General features: G+C 36.4%; 1 protein-coding gene across 2 annotated transcripts in view; it reads left to right on the top strand.

Moving 5' to 3' along the window:
- LOC105224092 (uncharacterized) overlaps positions 1-22,510 on the top strand; it is a 31,405-nt gene extending 8,895 nt beyond the window's left edge. For both annotated transcript variants that reach the window (XM_011202094.4, XM_019989610.3), the window contains exons 3-5: positions 79-207; positions 21,476-21,879; positions 21,945-22,510. In XM_011202094.4, coding sequence (XP_011200396.2) covers positions 79-207; positions 21,476-21,879; positions 21,945-22,154 — 743 coding nt within the window. In that variant the 3' untranslated portion in view covers positions 22,155-22,510. The remainder of the gene's footprint in view (positions 1-78; positions 208-21,475; positions 21,880-21,944) is intronic.
- The last annotated feature ends 1,493 nt before the right edge of the window (positions 22,511-24,003 follow it).

Here is a 24,003-nt window from a genome sequence, read left to right as displayed (position 1 = left end):
GTTCGTTGACATTTTATATTTAATATTTTTTTTATAATATGTCCAATTCTATATATACAAATCTGATTTTGTAAACAGGTCAAACGCCTTTAATGCTTGCTTCAAGTACTGCTATGAGGGATCTTCTAAATAATCACTTGAGTGATGTCCAAAACGTTGAGTCAGATAAAAAACCTTGGCATTTTAGGGGACCATGGGAGATTTTAGGTAAGTAATATTACTCTTGGGGTCGTTTTCTTAATGTGTTTCTTTAAGAAAAGGAGTCTTAGTTAAGTTAACCTGAACTTAACTGACAGATGGCTGCTAACCAGACATTGAGCAAACGACCCTTAGTATAAAAATTTAATATCATAAAGCAAGAGTAGTTTGATGGACGCGGATTTACCTCCGACTGAGGTTAAAAACATTTATTTTTTGTCCACTTCTCTAGAAATATTGGGTTGTCAAAAAAGTCTTGCGGTATTTTCGCTAGTTGGGCTGAAAGCGCGTAGTTCTAGTTTTATTCGTCGCATCGGGTCATGCTATACCTTTTTGGAAGGTATGGAGCAAAATAAAGAGAAAATACGGCATATTTTACAGTACTACTACGATAAAGGCAAAAATGCATCTCAAGCCGCCAATAAAATTTGTGCAGTTTATGGACCCGATACAGTTTCCATTTCCACCGCACAACGATGGTTTCAACGTTTTCGTTCTGGTGTAGAGGTGATCGAAGATGCGCCACGCTCCGGAAGGCCTGTCGTCGAAAATTGCGATAAAATCGCTGAATTGGTCGAAAGAGACCAGCATAGTAGCAGCCGTACCATCGGTCAAGAGCTGGGCATGAGTCATCAAAAATTCATTTCAATTTCAATAAAATAAAAAAAAAATCTTAAAAATACCGCAAGACTTTATTGACAACCCAATACCATATACTAATTTTAAAATCCTTTTGTGCATTTGTAAAACCATATTTATAACTTCCAAAAATAGTTTTAACACACATATTCTGATCGAAACCATTATAATTAGTGACGAATTGATTTCGTGAACTCATCAAAATCTAAATACATATTTCGTATTTTGTATAATAGGTGTGTTTAAATTGAATATCAGCTGTTTGTTCTTGTTCGCATTGCCAGCACAATCCATTTTTATGCGAACATATGAAATAAGCTAAGTGCGTACTATTTGTCTATGATTTCGCTTATGATGGCCAAATAAAAGAGGAAACTTTAGTGTACCATCCCACGATTTCAGGGTTTAAAGTGGTATGGTTGGATAGAGCTGATGCTCCAGACTAAGAATAATTATAGCCGCCGCAAACTTATAGTTTTCGAGATATTTGCATTTAAGTTTAAAATTTCGCAAATTTTATTTTGCAATTTCTCGGTAACTCTTTCTTTCATATTATACAGTTTTATACACTTACACTACACTACAATGTTTCTACACATTTATTTTATATTAATTATTTAGATATTTGCTTAAAATAAGCATTTTATTTTTTACACAAATTTCACTATATGCACAATAACATAAGTGTTTCGTGTTGTCAAATAATAAGTGTTACTATATCCAAACGATTGAAAACTATAAAATTAATAAAAAAAACTCAAACGCAGGAAACAAATACCAGTTTCAAAATATTCTGAAATCCAACGATTCTGCACCGAGGTGTGTCAAGTGTTTTTTTGACTAAAACTCCTTTTTTCAAAAAATTAACTCTGGCCGATCCAACACCGGGGTAAATATTATTCCATTCCCACTTTTTTTTGCATTGGCTTCATTCGACCGCACTTCAAAAAAAAATAACCCTGGCCGATCAAACACCGGGGTGTGTCAAGTTTTTTTCGAGTAAAACTATTTTCTAATAATTTTTATTCGTTTGATAAATGTGTAAATATGGCAATACTTGTTATTTGACAACACGGAACACTTACATACATATGTTATTGGGAATGTTATAAAATTTGTGTAAAATATATAACAAAATTTTTATTTTATGTAAATATCTATATATTTACTGAAAAATAAGTATGTAGAGACAATGTAGTGAAGTGTAAGTGTATAAAAAGTGCATAATATAAAGAAGGAGTTACTATAAATCGAGAAATTGCAAAATAAAATTTGCGAAATTTTAGACTTTAAATGCAAATATCTCGAATTTCGATATTGCGGCGGATTTATATTCTTAATCCAGACCATCAGCTCTATCCAACCATACCACTTTTCACCCTGAAATCGTGGTATACTAAAGCCGGCCCCAATAAAACATCAAGTGTTGTAAGAAGTCAACGTCAGCGAAATTTTTCTTTAAAGAAAAATTTGACCTTAACCAGAGTGGGAGTGGGGAACTTTCAACAAGTTTTGTGGTCCGGGAACTTTTATTTTCTGACTTTGAAATCGGAATTATTTTTCTTATGATCTTAATTTTCAATACTTACCCGATTATTATTCTGGCTATACTCTTGCAGAATGTTGCTACATATTATAATAGTTTTGCTCACCTAACGGTTGTTTGTATAACCTAAAAATAATCGAGTTAGGTACTTATATGTATATATATAAATGATCAGGATCAAAGCTGTAACTTGAGTAAAAATATATGTAGGTATCGCAATGAAATTTTGTACATGTGTTTCTTGGCCAAAAAAAATGAAGGCGAGTTTGTAGATTGGCATAATCGCACCACTTCCACGCCCACTAAACATCATTAATAATTAATGGCATCATAATTTGAATGCCATATATTGCAGGCAATGAATTGTTACTTCGCAGTGTGACAGATCAGTTTTCATTTCTATGAAAAGTTCGAAGAGGCAACACAGCTCATTTTACATATACATATATATATTGTTACGAATTTACTGCTTGCTAATTTACTTTGTTAGGTTCGTATCTCTGGATTGACAAATAAAATCAACACTGTTTAATTTAATTCAACAACTCTTTATTTCACAACTCGTCTACACTATATCAGTTTACTCTTAGCACTGGTTGATTACGTTGGCGCTGCCACGGCTTATATAGCCACGCACTTCTCGCTGATGCCGACGTGTCCTTCTAGAATATCGCGTCTGGAAATTACCAGAACATACGGCTATACGGCGCCAGACGCAAGCAGACAGTCGCGGCGCCAGACTCAGCAATTGTTTACCTAGACAAGCAGACAGTGCGGCGCCAGATGTCTATTGTTTCGACGAGCAGACAGCCGTGGCGCCAGATGTCTACAACAAGACAAATGCTATTCCATATACCTACAGCTATTGTTCATAATCAGGGATGCATATAGTAATACAAATATAACTTAATACTACTTTTGTAACACTGCCCTCCACTAAAGCCTAATCGTCCCGATTAGGCACAAATCCTCTTGAACCAAATGGGGCGAGCCTCTCCAAATGTACTACTTTCATTTTACATCGTGCTTTTCCATTTCTTTGTATGCGGTATACCACGTCATTAAGTCGTTTCATCACCATATAGGGTCCTTCCCAGGCTGTCTGCAGTTTCGAGGACAAGCCTTTCTTTCGAAGTGGATTGTACAACAGGACCAGATCACCTTCTTCAAAACCTTTTGAATTTGCCGCTTGATCGAACCGGTCCTTCATCTTATTGCTCATCAGATGCGTATGCTGTCTTACCATTAGATGCAATTCATTCATTTCTTCCTTTAAGGCAGAACAATAATCTCCATCATTTCTTAAAGCTGTAGTATTCGTTCCAAACATAAGATCAGCAGGGAGTCGCAGATCAGATCCGAAAATAATCTTTGCTGGCGTGTAACCAGTTGTCTCGTGCTTCGCTGAACGATACGCCAGCAGGAACATCTGGATGCACTTGTCCCAATTCCGTTGATCTTTATCAACGATTTTCCGCAGATGTTCTTCGAGCGTTCGGTTGAATCTCTCCACCATTCCATCTGATTGTGGATGTAACGCTGTTGTCCGTGTCTTGTGGATGCCCAATAATGTACAGACTTCTTGGAAAATGGAAGATTCGAAATTCCTGCCTTGATCTGAGTGTAATTCGACGGGCACTCCGAACCTTGTTATCCAATTTTCTACAAACGCTTCGGCTACTGTCTTCGCTTCTTGGTTTGGTAAGGCATATACTTCTGGCCATTTACTGAAATAGTCCATGACAACCAGTAGATATTTGTTTCCGGCCGTACTGGTTGGAAACGGACCTGCAACATCCATTGCGACTCGTTCAAATGGTGATCCCACGTTGTACTGTTGTAGCCTACCGCGACTTTTGGCTTTAGGACCTTTAGCTGCCATGCACTCTACGCAATTACTTATCCATTCTGCTATGGAATCTCGACAACCGATCCAGTAGAACCGTTGTTTAATCTGCTCTATAGTTTTTGTAATCCCAAGGTGCCCTCCACTAGGTCCATTGTAATATTCTTCCAATACTTTCGGGATCATGGACTTCGGTACTATGATCAGCAGACGAGACTGTTTGCCATCTTCGCTTTCCCAGGTACGATGAAGGTATCCGTTAACGAGGTTTATGCTGTTCCATTGGGCCCAATATGCTTTTGCAGTTGGACTCTCGCTACTTATTTGTTCCTTTGGTGGTCGTATCCCATTTTCTTTGGCCATTACCAGCTTTGCAAGATCAGGGTCCTCCAGCTGATTGATTCTGATGCGGTGAGGAGTCCAATCATCTTCCGGTTCTATATTCAGTAATCGCACGTCGATTATACCTTCTTTTCCTTCTGATTTGGAGCAATGTTTACATTCCAGTGGACAAGGGCGACGTGATAATGCATCCGCATTTTTGTGGTGAATCCCCTTTCGATGTTCCGTTTCGAAGTCGTAATTCTGTAATCTTTCGATCCATCGTGCAATTTGGCCTTCCGGATTCTTAAACTGTAATAACCATTTTAATGCTGCATGATCAGTCCTCAGCAAGAATCGTTGTCCATACAAATACTTGTGGAAATGTTTTACACATTCCACCACAGCTAGTAGTTCTTTTCGCGTCACACAGTAGTTTTTCTCTGGTTTCCCGAACACTCTGCTGTAATACCCAATTACTCTTTCTTGTCCGTCGATGAGCTGAGACAGGACACCTCCAATTCCATAAGCGCTCGCATCTGTATCCAGGATGAATTTCTTTCCAGGTATTGGATAAGCCAACATCGGCGCCGTACAAAGTAGTTCCTTAAGCTGGTCAAACGCTTTTTCTTGTTCCAACTGCCATACAAACGGGCGATTCTTCTTTGTTAAATCATGTAAACTTCTAGCCACGTTCGCAAATCCAGGTACGAAACGGCGGTAATACGTGCATAAGCCGAGGAAGCTGCGGAGTTCATGAATGTTGGTGGGTCGAGGCCAATCTTTCACTGCTTTTATTTTCCTTCCTCGGTGTGAATTCCCTCAGTTGACACTTTATGTCCGAGATATGTGACCTGCTTCTTCCATAATGAACACTTTTTGGGATTCAAGCGTAATCCGGCTGATGCTATTCGCTGAAAGACTTCCTCTAGATTTTTCAGATGATCATCAAAACTTTTTCCCATGATGATAATGTCATCAAGATACACCAAACATGTCTTCCAGTTGAGTCCTTTTAACACATGTTCCATCAGTCGCTCGAACGTTGCAGGCGCATTACATAACCCAAATGGCATCACAGAGAATTCCCATAACCCGTCGCCCATACTGAAAGCGGTCTTTTCACGGTCACATTCATCAATCTTGACTTGCCAATATCCACTTTGTAGATCTAATGTAGAAAACCATTTCGCTCCAGACAAGGTGTCTAATGTATCGTCGATTCTCGGTAGAGGATAACTGTCTTTCTTTGTGACATCATTCAACTTCCTATAATCTACGCAGAAACGGGTGCTACCATCTTTCTTTTTAACTAAGACGATAGGTGAGCTCCATGGACTTATTGAAGGTTCGATTACACCGTTTTTGTGCATGTCTTCAATAATTTTGTTAGCATCTTCACGTTTTGCTAGTGGAACCCTACGCGGAGCTTGCCGGATTGGTTTAGCGTCTCCGGTATTTATGCGATGTTTGACAATGCTCGTTCTTCCTGTGTTGTTTCCTTCGTTTGCAAATATGGATGCGTATTTTTCTAATAGTTTTTCTGCTTTTAATTTTTCATTTCCATGCACCTCATTCAGCAAATTGTTTAGGAGTGTAGGACTTATCTGCTGTGGCTCAATAGTAGGCTTCTGTTGTGACCGTTCGCATCGTGCTATTGCACTTATATTCTGGCACTGTCCAATTACTGCTCCTTTCTTCAGCCTTATAGGCGTGTTGAATTCATTCACTACTCTGACCGGAATGGTGGCGTCTTCTCTAATTTTCACAAGCGTTCTTCCTACCAATATGGGTGTATCTATTTTTGTTGGTTCCACAATCCACAATTCTTCCGTCCCACCTCCTCCATTCACTTTAGCCCATACAATCGCCTCAGATTTTGGTGGAATACTCTGATTATCATCAACAATCACCCTCTTACTTTCAACGTTGGTCACATATCCGGTGTTTATAGGCATCTCCATGTTCTGGCAAAACAGCATTTGCTTGTTTAAATCCAAAGTAACCCCGTGATCAATCATGAAATCTACTCCCATTATAATTTCATCCGTGATTTCTGCTACGATGAAGGTGTGATTAACTTCCAGGGTACCAATCATTACTTCGCAAAACACTTTTCCCGCGACAGCTGCTTCCTCTCCGGTGGCCGTTCGAAGCTTGCAACCGACTAATGGTTCAACCGTCCCTCTTACCACATCCGGTCGGATAATTGAATGTGTGGCACCAGTATCCAAAGTAAGCGTTGACAGTCGTCCATTTACGATGCCGTTGATAGTAAGATTGTTGTCATGGCGACCTATTTGTGATATCGAGATGGTGGGGCAAATAGTTGTGGGAACCAGCTCACGCCCCTTTGAACTGTTCCGTTTTAGTTTAACGACTTGTGAGATGTGGATGCTCCGTCCTCGTTATCTGTTGGTTGTTTCCGTTTTGATGGGTTTACTTTTATATTGCAATTTCGGGCAAAGTGACCCGCTTTTCCACAGTTGAAACATCTGCCTGTTGTATTTACTCGCGGTGCAGCAATTGTCTTCAGAGTCTTCAATATTTCTTCCATCAGCGCCGGTTGTTCCATTTCAACCCTTTGTACTTTGGGTGCTGGTTTACTTAGTAGGGAAGCTGTTTCCTGTGTGAGGGCGTGCGAAACCGTTTCAGCAAACGTTCTTTTTGGCATTGCATATGTGGCGCGTTTGGTGTCCACATCACGAATTCCATTTATGAAACATTGAATTTTTACCCTCTCAATGTAATCCACAGGTGCATCTGCATTTGCCAAATGAGCCAGTCGTTCTATTTCAGTTGCGAACTCTTGCAATGACTCGTTCATTTTCTGACCCCTATTTTGCAGTTCGATCTGGTATATTTGTTTCCGGTGCTCACTACCATAACGTCTTTCTATCGCACTCATCAATGCCTCATAGTTGTCCCGTTCACAGTCTGGAATAGTCTGAAGGATTTCTGCTGCCGGTCCTTTCAATGATACAAACAAGGACGCCACTTTGTCCGCTGCATTCCAGTTATTGGCCATTGCTGTCTTTTCAAACTGAAGTTTGAAAATTTGAAATGGAATACTTCCATCGAATGTGGGTGCCTTCAATCTTTGATTATTTGTTGATGGTGCAGGGCCATGCACACGATTACTTAATTGAAGAACTTCTGCTTTTAAATTTTCTTCGTCATTTTTTAAAGTGCTTAATTCGTCTTCAAATTTTGAAAATTTCTCTTGCACTTGTTTTTGTAGTTGTGTAGTATTTTCCGTAATCTGTTGTACCAAACGATGTTGTTGTGTAAGGCGAGACTCTAACTGTGATGTATTTTCAGCTATTTGCTGTGCCAGACGATTTTCGGTTTGCACTGCATTGTCTGCTATTTGTGATGTATTTTCAGCTATTTGCTGTGCCAGACGATTTTCTGTTTGCACTGCCTTTTCTGCATTTTCAGCTATTTGCTGTGCCAGACGATTTCCTGTTTGCACTGCATTTTCTGTATTTTCAGCTATTTTCTGTATAGCCACTAACAGCATGTTCATGTCCACACTCGATGATGTTCGTTGTTCTTCTACTTTTTCTTCTACCTTTGTAGAAGTTTCTGGCCCAACAAATTCGAACTCGTCCACATTAATTCCATCCGCTTCCATTGCTTCACGTAATCGTGCCTGCAGATCCGCCTTTTGCCCGCTTATCGGCAAATTACGCTCCTCCAGTTCCTTTTTTAATTGCTGAATTCTCAATTCTCCGAATTTAACCATCTTGATTTTGGATTATTTGACAATCCCACTTCTGACACCAATTGTTACGAATTTACTGCTTGCTAATTTACTTTGTTAGGTTCGTATCTCTGGATTGACAAATAAAATCAACACTGTTTAATTTAATTCAACAACTCTTTATTTCACAACTCGTCTACACTATATCAGTTTACTCTTAGCACTGGTTGATTACGTTGGCGCTGCCACGGCTTATATAGCCACGCACTTCTCGCTGATGCCGACGTGTCCTTCTAGAATATCGCGTCTGGAAATTACCAGAACATACGGCTATACGGCGCCAGACGCAAGCAGACAGTCGCGGCGCCAGACTCAGCAATTGTTTACCTAGACAAGCAGACAGTGCGGCGCCAGATGTCTATTGTTTCGACGAGCAGACAGCAGTGGCGCCAGATGTCTACAACAAGACAAATGCTATTCCATATACCTACAGCTATTGTTCATAATCAGGGATGCATATAGTAATACAAATATAACTTAATACTACTTTTGTAACAATATGTATATCGATGGCAGTTTCATTTCGGTAATTTAAAATTTAGTAGCGCGAGTATTAAGACGGTTGTGTTAAATAATAAAAATAAAGTACCAAATTATAAGTACATTTTCTAAATAATTTAATATTCAGGGGTGTTGTGAAATCCAAGACAGAATTAGCTGTCAGAACTGCAAACCAATTCTGATTTTAAATGGTGTCACAGAATCTGATTGGATTTTCGTCTTTTCGAATATACGCAAAACCAATATTCGAATCAGCTGTTTACTAATGTGACAAATATTGTGAATGCAATTTAAATAAAATTTGAAATGAGTTCGGCAATATTAGCTTTCCTTTTATTAGAGGAAGAAAGAAATAAAAAAATTAAACGTAAAATATTAAGGGATCATAGTAATCCACTTGATGCTCCAGGAGAATCGTAAGTAGAATTTATTTTGTATTTACTTGTGTGTTACTTTACACGCTTACTTTACAGATTCATATCACATTATCGGCTGAATGTAGAACCACATTTGCAGCCCTCGATTATTCCGCCAATAATTCAATTGGCAGCAACACTGCGTTTTTTAGCAGAAGGGGCTTACCAACGAGGAGTAGGCCGTGATTCGTGTATCAGTTTGGCAAGAAGCACGGTGTCGCAAATTTTAACAAAAGTGATGTGCCTCTTAGAGAATTACATTTGCGGTCAGTGGGTAAAACTTTCTATGGATGAAAGCGAAAATATGATTTCAAGAAATCACTTTTTTGGAAAGTAAAAAATATCCGGAATAGTCGGTTGTATAGATGGGACACATATAAAAATAATAAAACCACCTGATAATAAGCATTTATATTTTAACGGAAAGGGATATTTTAGCATAAATGCAATGATAGTAAGTATAAACAATAAATTAATATTCAAACGTATTTATAAACCTTCTTATATATGTATATGTATTTTTTTCAAAAGATTTGTGACAATGATATGCAAATACGTGCCGTTGATGCGCGGTATCCCGGTTCAAGTCAAGATGCTTTCATCTGGGGTATGAGTCACGCTAAACAATATTTCCGTACACAGTATGAGAGTGGGCAGCGTTCATTGAGGTTGCTGGGTGATTGTGGCTACGGAATTGAACCATTTTTGTTAACACCTTATAGAGATCCACAGTTTAACTCAAAGGAGCATAAGTTTAACACAGCACATATGGCTGCACGGATTATTGTGAAAAGGACAATCGGAGTTTTAAAAAGCCGTTTCCGCTGTTTAATGTCCACGTCACATTATCGCCCTGAAAAAGTGGTTAAAATTGTAAACGTCTGTTGTGCCTTACACAACATCTGCAGACGTTACAACATTGATTATAATCAGGAAGAAGTAATTCTTGCAAATGAGACTGACGAGGACAATTTTTTCCAATCCGATAATGGTTCAATGCAGAGCGAAGGCCGGAGAATAAGAGACGAAATAGCAATTACTTTGTAACTCAATGGATTTATTTCTTAATTTAAAATATAACAGCCTTCATAACGAAACTAAAATCAGTCTTAAATTATAAATTCAGATACTTTAAGTATATTTCACAACCAGAATCTTTAATTGAAGAATATACTTATTAATCAATCTTTTTTTTCGTTATATTCAGTGGTGTTATGGAATCTGATAGTTGTCGGAATCAGAATTGAAACCGATCAAAAAAAGTAGTAGGTGTCATGAATGTCTTTTGTGTTCAAACTTAAGAATTTCGAGATTTAGTTGTTCTTTTCTAATCTCATTTTTTTCTACAATAGCTTTACGTAATTGAGTACTTATACTTACAAACTCATCTTTTAATTCAGTAATAGCTCTTCCAACAGTTTTATTATTATTCTCTATTGCTTGGTATATACGTCTCAAGCTGCTAACATTTTTAGATTGCAGTTCTATTATCTGATCAAATTTCTTCAATATACATACATATCTCCATTTTTTTATCTTCCTCATCTAAAAATCTTTTTAAGCGATCTGCTGTACTATCTAATTTTTGCCTTCTAGGTACACTAGCATTTATTTCGGGTTGCCCTTGTGACGTGGAGGGTATATCGTCGGCATCTTTTTGTCTATTGGATGCATTATAACTTAAGTTTATATTTTAATGCTCTAGCGATTAGGAAGACAAATCTACATTCACCCCTGCAATTGTCATATTTAAATTATCATTTACGGGTTGGGTGCCAAGAGAAACGCCTGGTATGCCTTCTATAGTTTAAGAAATGCCTCAAAGACGCACAATAGTTTCCTTGTTTGGAGATTATTTTAGAAAATGGGCCACCTCCTGTTGCTCGACTCTCAATTTTGTTGTATGCTAATTTTCTTTTGATTTGACACTTCCACTCAGTTATAACCTATAGAAATAAGTTTAACGAATCTATTGTCGGTTTATTTCGTTTCGTAAATCCTCTTATAATATCTGGATTTTTTTCCATAAATTCAATTATGATCGTATTTTGCGTTCTGTTCTTATGTTTTCCCCTACGAAAATAAAGTTAATTACTTCTTAACAATAAAATAAATAAATTTCTTAACTTACATTCTGTCAACGTCTGACAACACATAGAAATGTATACTAAATATTCAAATCTGTTGGCGATTATCTTCTTGTTTTATTTCTGATAGCAAAACCGATAACCCAAAACCGATACAAATTATGTTTCGAAAACCAAACCAATAATATCTGAATTCATGACTCCTACTACTTTTTTTGATCGGTTTCAATTCTGAATCTGACAACTATCAGATTCCACAACACACCTGATTATTAATTTGCAGAAAAAATATAAAAATGGATTGGCAAATAAGCGAAGTCTTAAATTTAATAAACATATATCATCATACATCATATTAAATTTATTAATTTAATTGGTATATATAAATTGCATACACTTATTATAGTATATTCCTACTTTTTTTATTTTCCACTTAAATTTTTTTCATCCATATAAAAATTTTAACGGTTCAAGACTCAAAACATCCTGTATAGTAGCTCGAATCTCTGATTATGTTATGATAACAAATGCCCACATACAGATTTGGCAACGGCAATGGCAATAGATTTGTCAGTTAATATGCCATAAACCTTAACTGATATTGAGTATTTTGAAACGATCGGCTGACATTAGTTGCACTGTTTACAACTCAAGAATGGCTGAAGCGATTTGGAAAAGTGGAGCAAATGAATATTAAAAAATATTTTCGAATAACACTATTGTATTAAAAAATCAAATTTTGCAATGGGTAACCAAGCAACTACTGAATTACAAAAAGTCATTTAAATCGGAGAAATAGTGTGAAGAAACCATTGCACAATAAAAATAGATTTTGATAGAGCGCCTTGCTGACATCGAAGCGCGATCAATACTACGAAAATTAAAAGCAAATCCGGTTTAAAGTGCTGTTCAAATATCAAAATATAGAACCGTTTGAAATTTTGCTTAAACGTATATGAGTGAGACTACAAACTTCTCGGAAAACATTTTGTACTCAGATGAAAATTTGGCTATCTAAAAATATAGACTTTAATGATAGTGTGTTACCGGTTATGGTCTGGGGCTGTATGACAGCATCTAGTATTGGGAATCCACGATGAAAAAAAATAATTATTTATAGGATTTTGAGAAGTAACACGGCTCCTGGTATTGAAAAATTTGGACTTACAGAGAATTGGATCTTTCAACAGCATTGATCCTAAGCATAAATCTAAAATTGTTTGTAAGTGCCTGGTATACGAGTATTGAACAACACAAGCGCTGGATAACCCTCTGCAGAATTGCGAATCCGCGATGAAAAAAATAATTATTTATAGGATTTTGGGAAGTAACACGGCTCCTAGTATTGAAAAATTTGAACTAACAGAGAATTGGATCTTTCAACAGCATTGATCCTGAGCATAAATCTAAAATTGTTAGTAAGTGCCTGGTATCCAGACCAGAATACTGAAAGCACCTTGAATGAAAAATCAGGCAGAAAAACATTTCAAGAAGGGACGATCCAAAAAGACCTTGATTGAAGAATGGAGCAAAATCTCTCCAGAATTTAGAAAAATTGTGTAAAATTCATGCCTTGAAGATTAAGTGAGTTTCTGTCCGAAGGAAGGCAAACAAAACACTAGCATCATTTTTGTTTATTATACTGAGTTAAACTCTAATATAAACCTTGCATTCTGTAACAAAACTTTTGGTTGTTGTATTAAAGACTTCCTTGTAATAACATGCTCAACGTTGTAAGAATTCACAGTCCATGAATTATACTAATTGTTGCTACTGAACAATTCTGTTTGTTTTTAGCATGTGGAACCGATAAACCATTTTTAATAACACAACAGAAAATCGCATTGATAGTTTGAGACGCACTGGCATTTATTACAAACAGAAAGTTACATTTAACATTTAAAATAGCAGAATAGATGCAGTGTTGATAAAAAGTTGAACTATGATTGGAAATGAGCATAATGGCTCGTTCAGAAATATAATCGAGCTACAACCAAATACATACATTTTACTGCCAGACCATTTCTTCACGACAGATTAATTAATTAGTACTATATTCTTGAAAAGAAATATTAAATAGTTGGATCATAACCAATTGAAAACCTTTAGGGGGAGCTAAAGTAACGAATTGGGAAGCAGTTAGGATCAGTTAGGAAATTTTGTTGAAAAATCCTGATATGAGACTCCAATTGATACGTGCCTTAAACTAGTCTCCAGTATGCCAAAACGAATCTCAAATAATAACGAATAAATATCAAATAGGAAACAGAAAACTCAAACTGACACATTTTTTCATTGACAGATAACTGATGTACTTATTATTTTGTCCAGCCATTTTTTTGTCTTTTTATTATTTGCTAGAAATTTAAGTTCCTATTCCAACTATTATTACAAATATCTTTGTTTTTGTTATTTAAGCCATATATAAAATGAAATATAATATTATTTTTCTTTAAACATGAATAAAAGAGAATTTATTAGTCATTGAATGTTACACGGGCGTATATACCTATTATTTTGACCATGTGTGTACCTCATTTTAGGATGATTTAAGTATAAGTTAATATGATACCAAACTTGATTTTAATCTATTCACGATTTCCCCATAGTCATGAAGTGCGAGCATTCGGGCTTTAATTTGCTAAAAACTTAACTGAATCCTTTTTTCTTAGGCATTTTAAATAAATTATTATTTACGACTTTTAATCTAAAAACACTCGATCTAAGAAAAATCATAAAAGTCCGTAGAACACGTATTTATGAATTATCTTTCCTTAAGAGGGGGGTCCTGCTTTAGAAGCTTCAAAAAATCGATTTTCTACCCTGAACAGGGTATATTAAGTTTGTCACGAAGTTTGTAACACCCAGAAGGAAGCGTCGGAGACCCTATAAAGTATATATATCAACGATCAGTATGTTGAGCTGAGTCGTTTTAGCCATATCCGTCCGTCAGTCTGTATATATACAAACTAGTCCCCCCGTTTTTAAGGGGTAACATACGTCCAGCAGCACCACAAATGCGCTAAAAGAAAAACTGTTTTCAGAAGGGATAACAATAGAAATGAATATAAAGAAATTTTATAGAATGTTTATTGGTACTTAAAGTTTATAAAAAAATTTATTTTAATTTTTCTTTACAAAAATGAGTACATAAAATATCACGTGACCCAAAGTACAATGAAAAAAAGTTGCTCCGCGGTCTACATGATAACTCATACAGTTTTTAACATTTTTTAATGTGATTTTTTTTTAAATATTCGAAAATGTTTTCTCTATAGTCTGTCGAGCCGAATTTTTAAATTTCGAAAAATTTTCCAATTTACGGAATTTAGAAAAAAAGGTAGGCGTTTTACGTCATAAATTTCACACTTTAATTATGTTTATAAAATTTTTTAATAAAAATATCGAAAATCCGGCTCGACAGACTATAGAGAAAACATTTTCGAATATTAAAAAAAAATCAGATCAAAAAATGTTAAAAACTGTATGAGTTATCATGCAGACCGTGCCGGGAAAAGTAGTTTCGAGAAAAACGCGTTTAAACTTTCACCTGTGTGTATAAAACCCTCGCCGGGCGGTCCGATTTGCTACCATAACTTTGTATCTATGGGGAATTTTTACAATCGACTTTCACAGAAATACGCCTAAAACTATAAAGAATAATAACCTATAGAAAAATATACATATATATTTTTTGAAAATTCTGGACGTATGTAACCCCTTAAGATATCGTTTTGTCATTTTCTCTTCAAGAATCTGCTTATTTGTCGCAACTGCCGATATCGGACCACTATAGCATATAGCTGCCAAACAAACCAAACGATCGGAATCAAGGGCTTGTATGAAAATCTTCCGCATTTGACGTGGTATCTTCACGAAATTTTACAAGGATTACTGCTTAAAGGGTTAGGGGTAGTTAGAATTTTCAAAAAATTATTATTTTTTTGCATTTTCGTTAAGTGTAATATCGTAAAATTTTTATTTCTTTATTTATTTAAAAGAGAACTAATTATAAATAATTAATCCACTTGTAAGAATCACCACTGGCTACCAGGGCCTTCGGCTTTTAATACTAAGATTATGGTAAAAAGAAAATATTTAGTAAGGTTATTGAGTTGTATGTGGTGTTATATGTCTTTGATGTTACACAGTTTAAGAAATTTATTAATGGCACTGATGTTATCGCTATTTGTTGCTTTGAAGGCCTCTTATTCCCAAAGGTTGATTTCCTTAATAAATGCAGTGCAGGACATTCATCGATGAGGTGAATGACTGATTGGGTGGGAGTGTTGCAATGGTGATTATGGAGATGCATATGATGGCAGTATTTTTTATATGTTCTTTGATGTCTTTAGTAGTAAAGTGAGGAAAGAACACCAACGGCTCTACCTTCTTTTGCATGTTTATCTGCTGTCTTATTGCCTTTTATACCACCATGCCCTGGTACCACATTATTTTTATGCTGTTTTCATGATGGAAGAGTTTGTCGCGTATATTCTGTATTAGCCATGAATTATTTGCTGAGTTTTGAAGTGCATCAATGGTTGATTTGCTATCGCTACATATTATATGTTTTTCTCCTGTTGATGAGGCGAATAGAACCGCTTCGTAAATTGCTGCAGCTTCTGCTGTAAAAACCGAGCAATATGTTGGCAAAGCACCGACTGTAATAGCGACACCCTGCAAACGTGGTAGTAGTATCCGTTTTCGACCCGTCGGTATATATGGGTTCCCATTCTCAATAGCCTCGTTGAAGAGCAGAAAAAATTCGTTGGAGCTGGTTTTTAGTTTCTGGTACTTTGACAGAGTGTTTATAAAAGAATGTTTGGGAGTCAACCATTGTGGATGGTCAGGCTCGACGAGCAATTTGGGTGTGGATATTAAATTGAGGTCGTTGACCAGGGCTATGCATTTCATGAGGGTGGACTGTTTGTTCGATGCATTCATCCTTGTTGGAGACGTCTCGAGGATGTTGAAAAAGGTTTTGCTCCTATTATGGAGAAACCTAGGTAGAAGCATCATGGTATTATATTTAGTTCTTTGCTGGATGCTCGGTAGGCCTGCTTCGGCTAAAACGGCTCTGATCGGAGAGGTGGGGAACGCGCGTATGCTTCTTCTTACTGCTGTGTGGTAAGACGCTTGGATGCATGCGAGATGAGATTTTGCGCAGTGTCCATATATCGCGAGTCCAAAATCAATTTTTGATAACATCAGTGCTTTTACAATATTTACAAGATTTGACATATGTATATGACAGTGCTTAGATGATAAATACTTAATAATGTTAAGTCTAGATATTAAATTTATTCTAACATATTTACAATGTTCCTTGTAAGTTAGTTTTTTATGAAAAATTATACCAAGTATTCTGAGTGTATTAGTGTGAGGAATTTGGGTATTAGAAAGGGATAGGATAGGGAAGGTGCATTTATGTTTTCTGCAGATGTGGAAGGTTGAGCTTTTGTTAGCTGAGATTTTACATCCAGAAGTTTTTGACCAGTTGGATATGTCATCTAGAATTCTCGTGAAAGTTTCTGTCATTATTGTAAGGTTTTTGAGAGCGGAAGATATTAGAACGTCATCAGCGTACATTAAATGCTCAACCGTATCGTATTGGGATAATAGGGAGCTGAGTTCATTAAAATCAATTATAAATAAGGTGACTGAAAGAGGTGAACCTTGTGGCACGCCGTTGTGCAAGGGGTATATGTTAGAGTTTTGATTATTTACGCTGACAAAAATTTTACGATTCAGGAGGAAGGCTCTAACAAAACTGTAGATTTTGTCTCCAACGCACCAGCGTTCTAATTCTCGTAAAACTATATGTGCACCAATTCTGTCGAAAGCCTTTTCAAAATCTAGACTAAGGACGGACAGGTGGTTTCTTGCGGAGAGCGTTGTCGAAGCACAGTGTTCAAAATACAGAAGTGGGTCGATGACACCGAGACCTTTTTGAAATGCGAATTAGTTAGAGCTTATCAACCCTTTTTTCTTGGCGTACCACATTATTCTCACGGACATTATTTTTTCAAGCACCTTAGATATACAGGGTATTAGGGATATATGTAGGTCTAAAGTTGGGGACGGAAGGGCTGTTTTTGTTAGGTTTGGGAATAGGTATATAGATAGGGCCTTGTGCAGAGTGGATAAAATCGATTTTATGGTGTTTAGATGCGCCCGACAGAGCTTTTATAGCCGACCAAACCTTTTTTGGACTAGAGGTAGGCTTTATGTTAGCTGTAAATTGTCTTTTTGCATTTTTTAATTCCTTTCGAAAAGTGGCATTGGCTTTTTTTTATTGTATTAAGTTGTTGATTGTTCGGTTGTGTTTGTAGGTAGCTCATAACGTTTGTTTTCTATTTCTTAATACAGATAACATTTTAGGCCAATATGAAAGCTTTGTGGAAAACTGTTTAGTATTAGTTTGGGGAATGGCTAAGTGTGCAGCTGAGAGTATAACAGATTTTATTGTGGATGCTTCCGCGTTTATGTTGCTAGATATAGCTTTTTCTAGAATAAAAGGGGAGATAAGTGAACAATACTTAGCTCTCAGTTAAAAATTTTGCTCTCGGTTTAATGGTATATAAACTGGGAGTAGACAGGGTGGTTACGATGGGGAAATGGTCACTACTATGTAAATCTTTAAATGTCAGGGACGAAAGTTTAGGAGCAAATGAGGCCGATGAAAGGACAATGTCTACGTGGGTGAACGAATTATGTGTGGAGAAGTGTGTTGGTTGTCCATCATTTAGAACGACAAGGCTTTTGGCAAGTATGGCGTTTTCTATGTAACTCCTGACCTCTGCGGTTTGTAGAACCAGAGCCCCAAAGAGGGCTCCAGGCATTGAAATCGCCCAAAATTATATATGGTATAGAAAAGGGATCGGCGATCTTTATGATTTCTCTGGAGTTAAAATTTTGGTGCGGTGGTATGTAGCACGTAATTACCGAAAATTTAAAGCCTATGTCGATTTCTACTGCTAGGGTGGCTATGCTGGAGGAAATAGGAATTTGTTTATGTATAACAGATTTTTTTATAAAAATGGCTGTTCCTTGTTTAGCTGTTTTATTGCGGGGGAGATTATAAAAGTAACCTACGTAGTTGTTGGGAGTGTAAGCTGTTTTATTAGCGGGGAGGTGTGTTTCTTGTAGTCCGATAATGTGTGGTGAAAATTGATTGATAAGGAGATTAAGGTCAGCGCAGTTGTTAAATATACCTTTCAAATTCCATTGAAGAATACGCATAGTCTATTCAGAACTGAGAGTATCTATTTGTGCGGAGGGTGAGTGAGAGGTTGAGTTGTTAAGGTGAGTAATAAAGTTGGAAATGAGTGGGATCGCTGAAGTGTAGTCGAGAGTCATCGTGGAAGAGTCATCGACTGCCGTTGAGGTTGTAATGAGTTTAATGAGTAAATGTTGTTTGTTGAGTTTGGTGAATTTGTTTCTTTTGGCTTTTGTTCGATGTTATTATTTGAGCTGAGAGAGGGAGTAACTGTGTGAATTTCAGGTTGGGTTGTTGTTTTCTTGTTCTTGTTATTGTCTTTGTTGGTTGAGTTGTTTAATATGTTAGAGAATGAGGGAGATGAAGAAGTAAAAGTTGGTGGAGTTTGCAATTTATGTATGTTTACTGCTTCGCGATATGAGCATTTGTTGTCTGTTTGGATAGTGATTATTTTTTTTATTTGTTCAAATTTCGGGCATTCTTTACTGGAAGATGAGTGATTACCTGAGCAATTTACGCAAAAGGAACGGGTGCATATGTGTCACATACAGGGGGTTTATTACAACGTTTTTTGGTGTGACCAAGAACTTGGCAGTTTTTGCACCTCATGGGATTGGCATAGTAAGGTCTTACTTTTGTTTTGTACCACGAGATGTCGATTTGTTCCGGTAAGTAGTACAAGTCGAATGTAAGAAGAACTACTCCGCTCGGAGCAGATTGACCATTTACATACTTGGGGAATTTGTAGATGGACGACACACCCTGTTCCTTCAGATTTTCAACTATTTCTTCGTCAGGAACGTTGTTTAAGCAAGGAGCGTAAATTGATCCTTTGCTAGAGTTCAGATTTTTGTGTAAGTCAATTTTGACGTTGCAAACTCCTAATAGTTGTTTTGTAGACGTGAACTTTTTGGCGATAATGTTGTTTTTCACAAGAAGAAGTAGGTTTCCGTCCCGTAGCTCACTGATTTTTATTATTTCAGAGCTTATGTTTAATAAAGCTTTATGGACTGCGAAACAGGAGTATTTGTTTAGAGGTTTATTCGTGTCTATCGCACTTACCACCAAATATTTGGGATGGTCTTTTGCTTTTGTTGGTAGAGTGGGGAAGAGGTCTAATTTTGTCGCTTTGGTTATTTTCTTTTTGGTTCGGGACTTGAATCTAACAGGGCGAACGTATTATTTCCCAGTTGGGTCCCACCAGGGGACATTTTGAAAAAATTTTACCTTTGGAGCTGACTGTATTGAAAAGTTAGAAAAATTACTATAGAAAGAAGAAAAAGCTAATTGCAAAACACGTGAAACGAATTAGCTCGTAAGCGCGCCGTACAAAGTAGACAACGAAAACACTGAGAGAACAACCGTATGCGTCGAGTGGCAGTCGATGACTGTATCTTAAAAATATTCTCTGAAAATGTCACGTTGATCCGATAATTCGTTTTTGAGTCATTCGAAAAATAATATATAAATACGAGGTGTGTTCAAAAAGTATCGCGAATTTTGAATTTTCGCGGGTTACGTATATTCGAATTTCGAATTTTTTGTAGCGTTATGTTGGTACTCATGTCTCTCACTTATGCCGACAAGCTCGGCCATTTTGAGTGTTCATTTAATTGTTGACAGCTGCTTTGCTTGCGCGTGTTTTGGATCGTCTTATTCCTATTCAAAATGCTATTCAAGATGCTCACACACGTTGCTTGTGCGCACACCAATGATGCCGCAGCCACCGTATTCCCCAGATCTGCCCCCTGTGACTTTTTCTTGTTCCCTAAACTGAAGAGGCCCATGAAAGGACGACGTTAAGCTTCTCTTGACGAGATAATGACGGCATCGAAGGAGGAGCTGAAGAAGATAAAAAAAAATTATTTTTTGAAGTGCTTCGAGGATTGGAAAAACCGTTGGCACAAGTGTATAATATCTCATGGAGATTACTTTGAAGGGGACAAAATAGCTATTCATGAATAAATAAATAATTTTTGAACTGGCGACAACTGTAACTCGAAAACCGCTCAGTAGATGTTAATGAAATTTATACAGCTATCTATAAAACTAATTTTTTTTGTCCAATTAATTTTAGATGAATCTCCAAAGACTTATTGTTGTTACCGCAAGTACCTTTTTTTGGAACTGGGTCAACACAAACAACTATAACTTTGGAAATTATATATTTATGTCAGAATGGAAGTCATGTTGACTATTTGAGCTCCTATTGACCGTGAAGGTCCTCTGTTGGCCACTCGGGTGGAGTGGCGGCGCAGTGCGCGAACTAGGAGCAGGCTGCACAGCCATAGAGGCTAAGGTTGCAGTAGTGCGTTGGCAACATGAGGCCACCTAACTTTTGGTCCACTTCCTGTGTGTCTTAAGGCCTGACCATGTCTTAACATGGCTTAATCCTGACCAAGGTGAAGTTTGGATGGTGCCTTTTAGCGCAAACGCAGCAGAAAAATTCCTCCGGACCCGGGGTGGATTCAATACCAGCACGAGTCAAGAGGATACGGTGGCCACAAGCTTAAACTAAGACTTACCGATCTAAAGGGGTTAGATTTCCGAAATAACAGCCCTTGGCTGGATAAAATCCGGGTCAGTTCCGGTGCATTGAACCCGCTGTTGTGAGAATTGATACGTCATCTAGTCCCTTGAACTGCGAAGCTCCTAGATATCTAAGCCGAAGTTCTAGTCAAAGATACATTTTCTATATAAAATACTAAATATTTATTTATTCACTAAAGTCTGTCAAAAAAGAGAGCTTACCAACTATTATAATATTACAATTAAATATGTACATACATTGTTTAAAAAATCTCATACAAAATATTTGTATATATTTTTTAACATTAAAATTTTCTAGTTTACGGTATATTACTATAAATTTAATCGCCGCCAAAGCGGCTTAAAACGAATAAAATAATATATATGTAAATTCTTAATTGCAGATTCGTCAATATATGGTTATGATATATTCGGAGGAGCGCCGAATTTTACATGTGATATGAGCAGAGCTCTTAGAAAAAGTTCAGTATCTAATTCGATAACGAACAAAAAACAATTAAATTCATTTGTAGAGGTGGGCAATAATTGTAAGACTAAAATGGAAAGTTGTGCAGTCGTGCTTGACAATATTGATCGATTCAACTCCGTTCGATTGTACAATGACAACAAACCGGAATTTTTAGTAGAGAACTCAGACAGTGAGGGTGAAATGTTTGAATTTGAAGAAGCTGATATTTTACTACCACCCTTATATTTACTAAAAGATGAAGGAACTGACAAATGGGTTTTATTGAGTGATTTGTGCAATTTACTAAAAGTCAAATCTAAAGATACACTTTTGAACAAGGTAATTTATAAATTATTTAAATATCATTAAAATTCTGAAACATGTTTTATATTTTTCGTCTTTAGATATATCCATCTTCTTCACCAGCATCTTCCGCACACAAAAGTCTGATGAGGGAACTTAAGATGTCAGATTTCTTGGAAAAAGCAACGTGTTTGCAACTTTTGTGCGCTGGGGAAAAAATAAACATTTGCGCTTCAAAAGTTGTTTTAATTAAATACAACGACAGCGTTCGAAATTTATTAGGTGTTAAAACAATATTGATGAAGTTTTAAGAAAGAATAAAATAAATTATGTATAAAGAACGTGATACCAAGGTGCTATACGGAAAAGTTATTGAAAGAAGTGTAGATAACCTGCATATTTATATAAATGTGTTTTAATATAAAAAAGGAGATAATCAATGATTATGAATATTATAAAGATTGTGACGAAAGCAAAAAAAGCATATTATTGTAAATGTATTTGTAAGAAATAGGCTATAAAAATGATGTTTATGACGCAACATTTAGCTACAAAAGTGCATAATATTTTCATAATACTATAGAGATGCAGTTTTAATACAATGTATATGCTAATTTTTATTATAAAAAATAACAGTTTAATTAAAAATACAATGATACCAAACCTAGTTTATCTGTGTTCACAAAAATAACTGGACGTAATAAAAATGTGGTGTTAATTATAAATGTGTCAGAAGAATTGAATCATATAATTTGATAGATTTTTCTTGGAAGTTCAGATATCATTTTATATTTCAATCATTAACAGAACACATCGAATAAAGTCGTAAATTTGAATCACAGCGGCGCATGCTTTAATAGCTAATTTGTTTCTACATTTTGTTTTGATTAAATTTTCATCGAAAGTATACACTCACACACACAAACATAGAAAGTTTCCAACAGTCCCTGGGTGATACGAAAAACATTTGCAAATAAATATTCGTTCAATTCATTCTTGTTATTTTCCCTCTGAATAGGCAAACAATGCTCTATAGTCGTAATTAATTGCTTTAGCACTTTTTGCTACGAAGAGAAGTCGATATATGCAAAAATAATAGAACAACTTTTGCCTTTTTCCGCTAGAGACATTTTTCCGTCAGGGTAAATCGTCCACAAATTTCATTAATAGTTTGCGTGGCATTCTTCCCTTTTTTAAACCAAAATTTCAAAATATAGCGAATTTCTTCATTATTGTCACCCATTTTTGAATAGCTGTAACTTTTTTTCAACTTCCCCGAATTTGAATTTTGGGTAAATGAAGCTTAAAATGCAGCTTTTCCAACAATATATAGTATGATACAATGTAATTGGTAGCACCAAGACATCTAGAAAAAACTACCCAATAATTACGTTAACAAAAAAGTTTGAGTTCCCATTTTTCACGTTATACCGTTGGAAAGGAGAAGACGTGTACAATGTTCTTTTTTCGCATAAAAGTTGACGGAAACACAGGTAAAAATTGATGCCTCAAAATTAATGACAACATTAACTACAAGCGCGGTGGGGCGTTTTCATTGGTCGATGTTATTTCTCCTTTACGCGTCACACTTAACACCGTTGTATACATTAGTACGTTTTGACGCTATTCTGTATAAGGAGAAAAGAAAAAGAAATCGAGTTGTTCCATTTAAGATTGCTTTTGTTGCATGTAAACAAAATCATAAGAAGATGTTCCTACATACAATGGAATTGTTCATAGCACATTTATCGAAGGATGTTGATAGAAGAATTGGGTCCAACGATAATGAGTGGAGAGATTGTCTGAATGAAGTTGAGACATTGAATTCAGCAAAACAAATACGTAATCTGTTTGCAATTATTTATGCCTTAAATGCTCCTGCATAAGCACTGATGCGAAGATTTCGTTAGAGATGGTTGTAGTGTAGTGGTTAGATCGATAGAGCATTATTGGAAATGGAGTATATGTATGTATTTTGTTATCACATAATGTTGCATGTACGTCACTTGGTTTGCCTTTTTCTTCTTCTTTACTGACGTAGACAACGCTTACGCGGTTAGAGCCGAGTTAACAACAGCGCGCCAGTCGTTTTGTTTTTTGCTATGTGGAGCCAATTGGAGATTCGAAGCGAAGCCAGGTCTTTCTCCACCTGGCCTTTCC

This window comes from Bactrocera dorsalis, chromosome 5, assembly GCF_023373825.1.
Source record: "Bactrocera dorsalis isolate Fly_Bdor chromosome 5, ASM2337382v1, whole genome shotgun sequence".
Classification (NCBI taxonomy): Eukaryota; Metazoa; Arthropoda; class Insecta; order Diptera; family Tephritidae; genus Bactrocera; species Bactrocera dorsalis.
The sequence above is the reverse complement of the archived record's forward strand: the minus strand, read 5'-3'. Positions and strand labels throughout refer to the sequence as shown.